Source organism: Cebus imitator, unplaced genomic scaffold, assembly GCF_001604975.1.
Source record: "Cebus imitator isolate Cc_AM_T3 unplaced genomic scaffold, Cebus_imitator-1.0 Scaffold690, whole genome shotgun sequence".
Classification (NCBI taxonomy): domain Eukaryota; kingdom Metazoa; phylum Chordata; class Mammalia; order Primates; family Cebidae; genus Cebus; species Cebus imitator.
Window position 1 is genome coordinate 542,788 of NW_016108005.1, and position 13,075 is coordinate 555,862.

The 13,075-nt window shown below is 41.8% G+C and overlaps 1 protein-coding gene across 1 annotated transcript in view; it reads right to left on the reverse strand.

Annotated features, from left to right (window-relative positions):
- The window catches only part of PI4KA (phosphatidylinositol 4-kinase alpha), a 147,239-nt gene that overhangs the window by 122,475 nt on the left and 11,689 nt on the right, over positions 1–13,075 (reverse strand). Inside the window, exons 2-3 of the mRNA XM_017518624.2 lie at positions 6,275–6,391; positions 2,558–2,651 (exon numbers count right to left, since the gene is read on the reverse strand). Coding sequence (XP_017374113.1) covers positions 2,558–2,651; positions 6,275–6,391 — 211 coding nt within the window. The remainder of the gene's footprint in view (positions 1–2,557; positions 2,652–6,274; positions 6,392–13,075) is intronic.

A 13,075-nucleotide genomic window follows, 5' to 3' on the forward strand; every position in this document is an offset into this window, starting at 1 on the left:
TTTTTTATTCTTTTTCTTTCTTCCTCTAAAAAACATTTTTTTTTCTTTCATCTAGACTGTGGAGAATCTGATGACTATGTGTCTTGGGCATGGTCTTCTTGTGCAGTATTTTATAGGGTTCTCTGCATTTCCTGAATTTGAATTTTGGCCTCTCTAGGGAAACTGGGAAAATATTCATGGATAATATCCTGAAATATGTTTTCCAAGTTGCTTACTTTCTCTCTCCCTATCTTTCAGGGGTGCCAATGAGTTATATATTTGGTTTGGTCTCTATATAATCCCGTATTTCTCAGAGGTATTCATTCTTTATTTTCTTTATTTTTGTCTGAGTTATTTTGGAGAGCTGGTCTTTGAGCTCTGGGATTCTTTCCTCAGCTTGGTCAGTTCTGTTGTTAATACTTGCAATTATATTTTGAAATTCTTTTTTTTTTTTTTGAGATAGAGTCTTGCTTTGTCACCCAGGCTGGAGTACAGTAGCCCAATCTTGGCTCACTGCTGCCTCCGCCTCCCGGGTTCAAGCAATTCTCCTATCTCAGTCTCCCGAGTAGCTGGGATTACAGACACCTGCCACCACACTCAGCTAATTTTTGTATTTTTAGTGGAGACAGGGTTTCACCATGTTGGCCAGGCTGGTTTTAAACTCCTGACCTTGTAATCCATCCGCCTTGGCCTCCGAAAGTGCTGGGATTACAGGCATGAGTCATGGTGCCCAGATGAAATTCTTCAAGTGAGTTTTTCACCTATATCAGCTCAGTTTGTGTGTTTGTTTTTTCTTTTTTTTGAGATGGAGTCTCGCTCTGTTGCCCAGGCTGGAGTGCAGTGGTGTAATCTTAGCTCACTGCAACTTCCACCTCCCGGGTTCAAGCGATTCTCCCGCCTCAGTCTCCCAAGTAGGTGGGATAACAGGCACCTGTGACCACACCTAATTTTTTGTACTTTTAGTAGAGATGGGGTTTCTGAGCCAACCATGTTGGCCAAGCTGATCTTGAACTCCTGACACCTCAAGTGATCTACCCATCTTGGCCTCCCAAGGTGCAGGGATTACAGGTGTGAGCCACTGTGCCTAGCCAGTTTTTTCTTAAAACGGCCATTTCATCTTTCATCTCCTATACTGTTTTACTGTATTCCTTAGAATCCTTGGATTGGGTTTCAACTTTCTCCTGAATGTTGATGATCTTTGTTCCTATCATATTCTGAATTCTACTTCTAATTCTATTTGGCTTGGTTAAGAACCACTGCTGGGGAACTAGTGCAGTCATTTAGCAGCAAGAAGACACTGGCTTTTGGCAATGCCAGAGTTCCTGTGCTGGTTCTTTCTCATCTTTGTGGGCTAATGTTCCTTTGATCTTTGAAGTTGCTGTCCTTTGAACGGATTTTTTTTTTTTTTTTTTGCGGGAGGGGGGTGCTTTCATATTCTTTGATGTCTTTGGGGATTTGATAGGGTTCAGTCAACTGGCTTCATTTCCGGTAGATTTTTGGGGGGGCTAAGGCTCAGCTCAGCACTCCTGGGCTGTGTCCTCCAACTCCTGGGGGCTGATATTGGGCCCTCAGCTTTGTTCTCTGGCTCTTCGAGGTTGAGAACATGCAACCATGGAGGAACTGAAGTGTTCTTGGACCACGGCCACAACACTTTGAAAGGTAATGCCAGCCAAAGCATTCTGTCAGATAGTGGCAGCCTCTTTGCTTGTGCCAGCAGCACCAGCAGTGTGGTGGGGTGCACACTCATTAGCTGAGGTGAGGTGCTGGGAGGCCTGGGGATGCCAGCCTCTGTGCGGGCATTGGCAGCGGCAGTGGTGCAGGGCCGCTGGGGTCTGTGTGCACATTTGCACAAATGGCAGTGGTAGCACGGGGATGGAGATGGTAACCTCTGTACATGTGTTCACACCAGCCGTGGTGGTGTTGCAGGGCCCAGAATGTTAATGATATCTTTAGCAGACTGGGCCATGTTGCCCAGACTAGTCTTAAACTCTTGAGCTGAAGCCATCTGCCCACCTCGGCCTCCCAAAGTGCTAAGATTACAGGTGTGAGCCACCATGCTTGGCCAATTTAGTCCATTTCTAAAGGTGCAAAGTTTAACTGGAACTTAGCAACAAAGTGATGAAACTATTTACAGTGAACATTGCTGTTGAGTCCCCAACCTCCATATTGCACCCTTTTTGAGCAGCAGCAATATAATCTGGAGAACTGACCTTACTCCACAGTGAGCCTATAAATTCTAAGGGCAATAGTGACTGATTTGGGGATGGGTAGGTGACCCAATTCCAGCCAATGAGACATGAGAAAAGGTTCTTAAAGGTCTCAATGTTCTTGCTCACTCTTAGAAGAATGCAATGGAAAGCTGGCCTGCCCAGGCCCACCTTCTCCCCAATTCATCCACGGGCTGTGGACAACACATGGATGTAAGCTCAGCCCACAATGCTACAGGCAGTTAGTTGTTTCATAAACAAGAGTGGGATAAGACGCATCTGATGTGTGAGTATGAATAAACATTTGATCCTACAGACACTGAACATGCATAATTTTTCTTATATTCAGGGAAAACATGACATACAATTACCTCTGCCTTTCCGAGCTGTGCTTTCTTCTACCCAATACACTTTTGGAAGACCTTTGAGAAGTCGAAGAAGGTAAGGAACCACACAATCTTTGTGCTAAAAAAAAATAATAATAAATTACGTTTAATAAAATAAATGATTGGTAGCTTTTCAGCCCAGATTACGCCCAAAGCATATCCACATCCTAATCATTTCAGAGATTCCAGGGATAATGTAAAGTGCATGTAATTCACATGGCATCACTCCATTCTTGTTTTCACATTGCAGAGTCCAGAGGCTATCTCATCAACCCATACCAAAGAAGCCTAAGGGAAGGGTTTACAACTGCCCTCTGGAGCTGAGGGTCCAGCCTGCTCAGGCCTCCTCTGGGGGCTGGGCCTCTCCAGAAGGTACGCATGTGTATGCGCTCAAAACTGTCTTCAGTGAGAATGGTTTAGAGTACCAAAACCCATCCATGAGCCCCAGAATAAGATCCTAAGGATGGAGAGAAGCTCACAGTGTGAGCATCTCAACTTGGTAATGCTTTTCTCTGTTCACGTCCCTTGTCCTCTTTCCTTGATTTTTTTTTTTTAACTTTTTGACTTCATGTTTCCTCTTGTTTTTCTCAAGTTAAGCATCAGACTTTATAGCTAACATTAGCCCAGTGAAAAATTACTTTCCTCTAGTTTCTGAACTAGTTAATCAACACTAACATACAGCCTCATAACCTTCCATCATTGGATTCGGAGCTATTTCCCTATTTACAACTGTTGTAGTTAAGGATAGATGTGCTCCAGAGAAGTGTACTCCAGAGGAAAGGAGCACTATCTTATGTTTTGAAATGCTGACAAAAACATGGCTGCAGCCAGGCACAGTGGCTCCCACCTGTAATCCCAGCACTTTGGGAGACCCAGGCAGGTAGATCACTTGAGCTCAAGAATTCGAGACCACACTGGCCAATGAAGCAAAACCCTGTCTCTACTAAAAACACAAATATTAGCTGGGTGCGGTGGCATGTGCCTGTAGTCCCAGCTACTCGGGAGGCTGAGGTGGGAGGATCGCTTGAGCCTGAGAGGTGAAGCCTGCAGTAAGTTGAGATTGTGCCCCTGCACTCCAGCCTGGGCGACAGAGTGAGATCCTGTCTCGAAAAAATTAAAACATAAAAACATGGCAGAAGGCATACAGCTTCCACCTGGCTCTTTCTCAGAACACCTGCCCTGGAGCCTAGATGCTATGCTGTGATAAGACCCAGGAATGAGAGACTTCAGGTGATTCTAGCCCCCTAACCTACACTAAATAGAGTCAGTTGAGCCCTGTACAAATTGCAGATTCATGAAATCAAATAAACAAAACAATGTATTAAGCACTAAGTTTGTTATACCATAATAGATAACCAAAAACAAAGAGAGAATTTTAAAAGGAACTGGCTAAGACATCTGTCCAGGATCCTAGTGCACTGATAGGAACAAAACTACTCCATAAAGCCTGAACCACATGGCCTCCTGCAGAGGAAGTGGCTCCAGGTGGCTCTTTCCTATATAAACTGTGATGACATTAGCAGCACAGGGTGAGTAAAACCACCTCAGCTCCTCTGGCCACAGCTCTGCTGCCATGAATGCCCACTGCTGGGACCGGAAGAAGGTCAATGCATGGCCCATCCTGGAGAGGAGCAAGGAATATTAAGCACCAGGTAAACTAAGAAAGGTGGTCCCTAGGGCTTTCTAAGGTGGCTGGCAAAGCATGCCAGGTTCCTCTCTTGTATATAGGAGGCTGATGGGCTATCCTGGACATACAGGCGAACTCTACGGTCCGAGGGACAATGTCACACGCCACCTGGGATCTTGCTAGGCCTCACTCAGAACCTGAATGACACCAAAGGTAATTTGTGCTCATCTATTCATTGTCATCTTAATACAACACTTTCAGGACATACAGGTTAATCTATCAAGGAATGTGTTTGCCAAAGATATTATCAAGTAATCCACATTTGAACAACAATAGTTTCTTATACAAAAAATTTTTAAATGTTTTGCCCTTTATAATTCATTTTATATTTATGTAGGATATGGTAAACAGAAAAAGTAAAAATGGTTTTCTTTCTTTTCACATTTGTAAATAAACAGGCAGACTGGTTATAGTGGCACATGCCTGTAATCCCAGCACTCTGGGAGGCCTAAGCGGGAGGATCACTTGAGACCAGGGATTGAAATCAACCTGGGTGACACAGCAAGACCCTCATTTCTACAGAAAATTCAAAAATCATGCCTATGCCTCTATTCCCAGCTGCTCAGGAGACTGAGATGGGAGGACCTCTCGAGCCCAGGAGTTCAAGGCTGCATTAAATAATGTCTGTGCCACTGCATTCCAGCCTAGGCAATAAAGTGAGACTCTGTCTCCAAGAATAAATAAATAGATAGATGGCAGAAGAAAAGCCAAAATTCAGCCTATGCATCTAATTTTGTTTTTTTAATTAACCTTGATTAGGTAATCTATTTAATTGTTAAAATACTACTCTATAATTAAAATTCTTATTTTTTCAAATGTATAAATACTCTGTCAAAATATTAATGCTTATTGGAGCAAAATTTCCAGGAGATGGAAGCAATCTTTTCTGGACCCTAAATATTCAAACATCTAACATCTTTATTTACCTAACACAGCATGATTAAACCTGGAATTTAGAAATGGTATCCGGTAATGATAAAAGCACATAGACAAATAAATATTCAATACTTCAAAGCAAGGTTGTGGCTTTTGGGAAAGAAAGAAAGAAAAAAAATATAAAAAAAAGAAAACAAGTATTCAATAGACAATGATCAATCATTTGTTTCACTTAGCTTTGGTAAATATAAAAATACACAAAACAGTCACACTAGTTTTTTTGTTGGAGCTACAGGGCTAGTTTTAAAGTCCCTATTAAAAGGTACACTGAGGTAGGGCATGGTGGCTCATGTGTGGCTCACGCCTGTAATCCCAGCACTTTGGAAGGCTGAGGTGGGAGAATCACCTAAGGTCAGGAGTTCGAGACCAGCCTGGCCAACATGGTGAAATACCATCTCCATGAAAAATACAAAAAAATTAGCTGGGCATAGCAGCTGGTGCCTATAATCCCAACTACTTGGGAGGCTGAGCCAGGAGACTCACTTGAACCCTGGAGGTGGAGGTTACAGTAGGCCAAGATTGCGCCACTGTACCCCAGACTGGGTGACAGAGCAAGACTCCATCTCAAAAATAAAAAAAAAGTATACTGATACATACTCTTAAATTTTACACACACACACACACACACACACACACACATACGTATATCACAATTTTGAAAAAGATATTATATCAAAATTACCTAAAATGATTCTGTCCTTTTGGAAGGAGAAATACAGTACCCTTGAGTCTGACTTATGAGCATTTTACCTGAGCTTGAAAACCAAACCTACCCTGGAAGGCACGCAGTTACTTTTCAAAGCATTTTAACTTACTCTGTGGCACATAATAACAAACAAACAAAACACATTTTCTTTATAACATGATATATTCACACAATTCCAAAAAACTTAAATTTTCTAAGATTTACATTAGGAAGCCTCATTCCCACCTTGTCCTACCCTCCCCACTAACCACTTTGATTAGGTTCAAATGTATTCTTCAAGTAATGCTTTAGATAAATATAAGCAGATACAAATCTAAATGCTCACTACACCGCCTTTTACAATGAAGAAACTTTTAATTTCATGAAGACTTACCTGAAGATCAGATTCAATCAGAAAAATGCCCAATGCAATCACTGCATCTCTCCGTCTTTCATCTAACTGGAAGATCCCATGGAAATCCACTGGACACATGCAAAGAAGCTTTTGGACCTAGAAAATGAGACCCCCAAAAAGAAACAACTCCACAAAATAGAAAACCACATTCAAAATAAACCAAGCTGAATACAGTGGCACATGCCTGCAGTCCCAGCTATTCAGAAGGCTGAAGTGGAAGGATAACTTGAGCTTGGGAGTTTGTGACTAGCCTGGCCAACATAGTAAGACTTTATCTCTTAAATAAATAAAAATAAAAAGGGCCAGGCACAATGGCTCACGCCTGTAATCTCAGCACTTTGAGAGGCTGAGGTGGGCGGATCACGAGGTCAGGAGATCAAGACCGTCCTGGCCTACGTGTTGATACTCTGTCTCTATTAAAAATACTAAAATTAGCCGAGCGTGGTGGTGCGTGCCTCTAATCCCAGCTACTCAGGAGGCTGAGGCAGAATCACGTGAACCCGGGTGGCGGAGGTTGCAGTGAGCCGAGATCACGCCACTGCACTCCAGCCTGGCAACGGAACAAGACTGTCTCAAAAAATAATAATAATAATAATACAAAAAGGAGCTGGGCATGGTGGTGCATGCCTGTAGTCCCAGCTACTTGGGCAGCTGAGGTGGGAGAATTACTTGAACCTAGAAGGCAGAGGTTGCAGTGAGCCAAGATCATGCCACTGCATTCCAGCCTGAGCGACAGAGCGAGACCCAAAAAAAAAAAAAAAAAAAAATCAAATGTGTGAAGCAGTTGGGACTGAGCATAGCACATAGTCAATGCTCAATAAACATTATCTATTGTTACTGGATATGCTATAATAGCGGCTGGTGGAAGGCAAAAGTAGGCAATAAGTTAGCAATTTACTGAGCTACCTGGTTTGCTCTGAATCCACAATACCCAGGACAGTGTCTCCCATGGAATAGGTGCCTAGTAAATGATGACTGAATGAATCAATGAAAGGCACATTCATATGAGTAACTCAAAGATGCTGTTTGATGCAGTTGTTGGAGAGTAGTAGCACAAAAAATACTTAGGCAAAGTTAAGTGAGTATTCGCTCCAGATAATGACTGTGCCAGCTACTCAGGTGCACGACCTCCTATAGCCCCACAAAGCTGCTGTAGAAGGGGAAGCTGAGGTTCAGCGTGTCAGCCACCTAACTGTACCAGAGCCAGGATGTGACTTCAGGTCTAACTCCAAAGTCCATGTGGCATTTCACTCAGGTAAAAGCTGTAAACATTATATTTATTTATATGCAACAGAATAACAAAGCATGATCTTTACCCTGTTCCCAAAGAACTCTCTAGGAACACAGAAAAGTACTGATAGCAAAAATATTTAAAATGTCAACTGTATATGTGTTTGGTGTGTGGGAATATTAATGAGTTATCTTTCCTGTACCATTATGTCCTTTCCATATTTAATAATGATGTTATCACAATTCTGGCAAGTTTTTTTTTTTTTTTTTTTTGAGACGGAGTTTCACTCATGTTACCCAGGCTGGAGTGCAATGGCGCGATCTCGGCTCACCGCAACCTCCGCCTCCTGGGTTCAGGCAATTCTCCTGCCTCAGCCTCCTGAGTAGCTGGGATTACAGGCACGCGCCACCATGCCCAGCTGATTTTTTGTATTTTTAATAGAGATGGGGTTTCACCATGTTGACCAGGATGGTCTCGATCTCTTGACCTCGTGATCCACCCGAATTCTGGCAAGTTTTAATGGCTCTGTGCTGTCTTCTAGCACATTAGTTTCACCTGCCCAGGTTTGTGGTGGAATATATCTTCTGTGTTTTAGTGCAGGGTACTGATAAAGTATTGCATAGGACAGAGCAGTGTGCATGGGCTTTGATAGGCCCCCAATTATTCCCTCTGCTTCAGTGTTCACTCATTAATTCGCATTCTTTGAATCTCATTGACTCGTTCTGTGGTGATTCCACCTTCCTTCGATTTAGTTTTTGTTTGTATTTTGAGAGTCTTTACCCTTTCTATCAAGATTCGAGTGTGACTCATTGGTGAACATTTTGAAAGTAGCTAGAATCTCTGAAGTTATCACTCTGTTGTGGTTGGTCTGCGGATCTCTCTTTGTATTTTGTTTCTCCTTCTGATTGTGAAGCACATTCTCCTTATGGATGAACACTAAAAAGTGAGAATTTAGCATTTCTGTTCTTCTCTTGTCTGTTACTTTATGCCCTTTTGTATAAGCATTTAATCATAATAGAATGGATTTCCCCCAGTATGTAAATATTCTTATTTTAAATTACTGATTTTTTTCTAATTACTTAAATAATGTTTTCTCAGGGAAGATATTTTGGAAAATATAAAAGCATTTACAAGTAAAACCACAGATAATCCTACCTCCCAAAACTAGTAATATTTTGAGAATTTTTTCTATTTTTTAAATCTATGTTTGTGGTGTTTTTTTTTTTTTTTTTGAGACAGAGTCTTGCTCTGTCTCCAGGTTGAAGTTCAGTGGCATGATCTCGGCTCACTGCAATCTCTCTCTGCCCCCTGGGTTCAAGCAATTTTCCTGCCTCAGCCTCCCGAGTAGCTGGGACTACAGGCGTGTGCCACCACCCCAGCTAATTTTTTTTTATTTTTAGTAGACACAGGATTTCACCATGTTGTCCAGGATGGTCTCGATTTCCTGACCTCATGATCTGCCTGCTTCAGCCTCCCAAAGTGCTGGCATTACAGGTGTGAGCCATTGAGCCCGGCCTTTTTATTTTTATTTTCATTCAGCTGTATTCTTCTAGAACCTTTCAGTGTTTTTTCTATATACAGTAATTAAGATCTTTCCTCTCATGGGATTATAGAAGTTTAGAACATTGTGTTTCATGTCATTGCATAGTCCTAGAAAAACACCATTTGTAATGGCTGTAATATTAGGTTGAATTTTCTGAAAGCATTGTTTCTGTGTCCAAAAAGTGGTTGAATATCAGCAGTTTCATATGGTTCAACCTACTGTTTTACCAAGTGGCTGAATCATCATTTATTCTCCTAATATTGGTTATTTAGATTGTTCCAGTTTTTAATTTATATATGCAACATGGTGATGCATATTTCTGTGCAATATTTGCCTGAGTTATGATTATATGTTTACAATCATTTGTAGAAGGAAAATCACTAGGACAAAGAATGCTACCTCTCTTCAGGTTAGAAGGTGCTTTTCTGTCAGATCTGTGCTACCCCTTTATATTTACCTTTTAAAATCCAAGTAAACAAAAAATGATTTGCTTTCTTTTAAAAAATTACAGTGGTAATTCATTAACACATTTTTAGGGCAAATGCCAAGCAATACATTTGATTTACTTAGCTGTTAAAACATCCCACCACAGCTGTATCAATTTTGGTGAATTGTCATTGGTCTTCAGCAGACTACAAGGTAAAGGGTCTCCGAGTGTTTCTCATTGATTTGCTTAGTACTTCTTGTGGCATAGATTTTCTAGATTTACATCACCTGTGTTCTTATTGGCAGTAAGTTTAGATTCCAGCAATTTGGGAGGCTGAGGCAGGAGGGTTGCTTGAGCCCTGGAGTTCAAGACCAGGCTGGGCAACATGGTGAGACTCTATCTACAAAAAATTTAAAAATTGGCCAGGCATGGTGGCACGCACCTATAGTCCCAGAAACTCGGGAAGCTAAGGAGGGAAGATTGCTGGAGGATCGCCTGAGCCCAGGAGGCAGGCCATGTGTTATCCTATTCCTGTTTTACAGGTTAGGCAGCTAGGTCCAGATAAGTGCATCTGAGGCAACAGGCTCCTAACTAGACCTTCCTTCTCACTTTGTCTCTTCCTACTCCAATATTTCCACTTCCGGTTCATATACCTTCAATGGCTCTCCATTGTCCAGTGAACACTCAGCGCACACTCTCAGCCCCACAACTTCTTTCATAAACCCAGGCCCCTATGTATCAACTCTCATTTCTTCCTGTCTTGCCTTTTCCATGGTTTTGACCCATCTGAAACATTTTGTTTAACCTGCCCTATCTCCCCTCTAAAAATTCAACCCATCCTTCCAAGATCTATCTCAACTGTCTCAAGCCTCTCAAACATTTTCCAGACCCCAGCAACTTGATGTAATAGCTAGCATCATACCTCTCAATAGCTCACACAGAACTCTATATTTCCCAAGATGATTACCTTCCTGACATCTTAAGAGTCACTTGTATACTTATCTTCTCACTGCAGAGAGTAGTATGACTTCCTCATCACCCCACTGCACCCTACACATTTCAGAACTTTAACAACTACTTGGTGGAACTAAAACAGCCAAGGTCACAGACATTTGATGAGGTGAGGAGGAAAGAAAAAAGGTACAGGGGTATTAGAACACAGGGTTTAACTACACTGTGATACTTGTTATATGGTCAGTACCAGGCACAGCGCTGGGCCCTGAACAAGTATCTGCTGCCTCACTGAATGAATGGAGGAGGGATGGATGGAAGAACTCTCAAATGAAGAAATATATAATGTACAGCCACTCCCTCACGAGTGTTACAATCCAGCAGGAATTACAAAACGAATAAAAATGACACAACTAGCAAATAACACAACTCAGAAACTGAAAAGCCTGGTACAAAATGCTCTCAGAAACTGGGACTCTTATGAGAAAGACATCTGAAGACTTGAACCTGGGTCCTACAGAAATCACCACACCCAGTTATGGTGGGTGCCATTCCATAAATAATGACTGCCAACACATATTATTTATCATGTGCCAGAAGCTCATTTATGATCATACTTAATCCTCACAACAACTCATTAGGTAGCCATTATTAATCATCCACCTTCTACATATGATGAAACAGACACAGAGAGGTCAAAGTCCTAATGCAGGATAAAGCATTAATCCTATAGTCAAAAGAAAAAAAAAAAAAAAATCAAATGGCTTTTCAGAATCAGAATTTTACAATAAACTAGCAAGTTCTTTGTTTTCAGGGGTCTTAGGGGGAGTGGGTCATTATAAAAAGTTATTAAGGCCAGACATGGTGGCTCACACCTGTAATCCCAGCACTTTGGGAGGCCAAGGCAGGCAGATCATGAGGTCAGGTGTTTGAGACTAGCCTGGCAAACATGGTGAACCCTGTCTCAACCAAAAATACAAAAATTAGCCAGGCGTAGTGGCATGCACCTGCAATCCCAGCTACACAGGAGGCTTAGACAGAAGAATCACTTGAACCTGGGAGGTAGAGGTTGCAGTGGGCTGAGATCACACCACTGCACTCCAGCCTGGGCGACAGAGCAAGGCTCCGCCTCAGGGGTAGGGAAAAGTCATTAAGCTCAAAATCTGACCACGATGGCCAGGGTTATTCCCATTCACAAAAAGGATCCAGAGGGGCTCTACCCACCCCTTTCAAAAGGTCAATAAATCAGTGGATCACAGTGAAGCAACAGATATGACTGACTTAGGGTTTGGTAAGAACTCTTGGCAATACTTTTACCCAAGGGTATTAAAAGACACATATCTCGAAGATGTAAATTTTGACTGCCAAGGTAAGGAAATACTAAACCAAGGAGAAAATAAGATTCTTTGTAAGTCTGGATGACTGGGCAGAAAATTACAGATGAGAACCATAACAGAGGGTATTTGTAAGGTATTTAGGTCAAAATAAAGCTACAATAATAGCATTATAAAAGTTGGATAATTAAATGATTTGTTTAAAAGCGTAATACTTTTTGTTATTTAAAACCTCTGGGAACAGTCTTTCCGGAGAAACAAAATTCCCTGAGAACTAAAGACTAAGATTTAAGTATTAATGGTACATTTTTTTGTTAAAATCATTTTTAATTATCTTTCAAATGTACTGTCCACTCAGACAAAAAAAAATACTGAAATTAAGGTGATATTTTCAAAGTGACTCAGAGCTATCATGATAAACAAAGGTGACTGTGACATGACACACATGGACCTACAGATATAAGTGGAACAGTACCTGCTCCTACAAGCACCCTGATCAGAGTTTCATTAGAGATGCTCTTTTGAGCTGCGTGCAGTGGTGACTACCTGTAATCCCAGCTGCTTGGGTGCCTGAGGTGGGATGACTGCTTGAGCCTAGGAGTTAGAGGGTGCAGTAAGCTATGAAAGTGTCACTGCACTCCAGCCTGGGCAACAGAGCAGGATCCTGTCGTAATAAAAAATAAAAAAGATGCTCTTTGGTCATTTGCAGACGGATTTATGACCTTCTAATAAACAATTTCAGCAAGCTTACAGGATACAAGATTAAGTTATGACTATCAATTGTATTTCTATAAAGCATCAATGAGCAAATTAAGAAAACTATTCCATGGTTAACTTTATGTTACATAAACTTTATCTCAATTTAAAAAAAAACAAAAACACAGGAACAGAGAACCAAATACTGCACATTCTCACTTATAAGTGGGAGCTGAATGATGAGAACACATGAACCTGCGGTGGGGGAAAAACGCACACTGGGGCCTGTGAGGTTAGGGAGGGAGAGTATCAGGAAGAACAGCTGGTCAGGTGCAGTGGCTCACGCCTATAATCCCAGCACTTTGGGATGCCAAAGCGGGCAGATCACTTGAGGTCAGGAGTTCAAGATCAGCCTGGTCAACATGGTGAAACCCCACCTCTATTGAAAATACAAAAATTAGCCAGGCGTGGTGACCTGCGTCTATAGTCCCAGCTACTTGGGAGGCTGAGGCAGGAGAATTGCTTGAACCCGGGAGGCAGAAGCTGCAGTGAGCTGAGACTGCCCCACTGCAATGGATGACAGTGCAGGCTCAAAAAA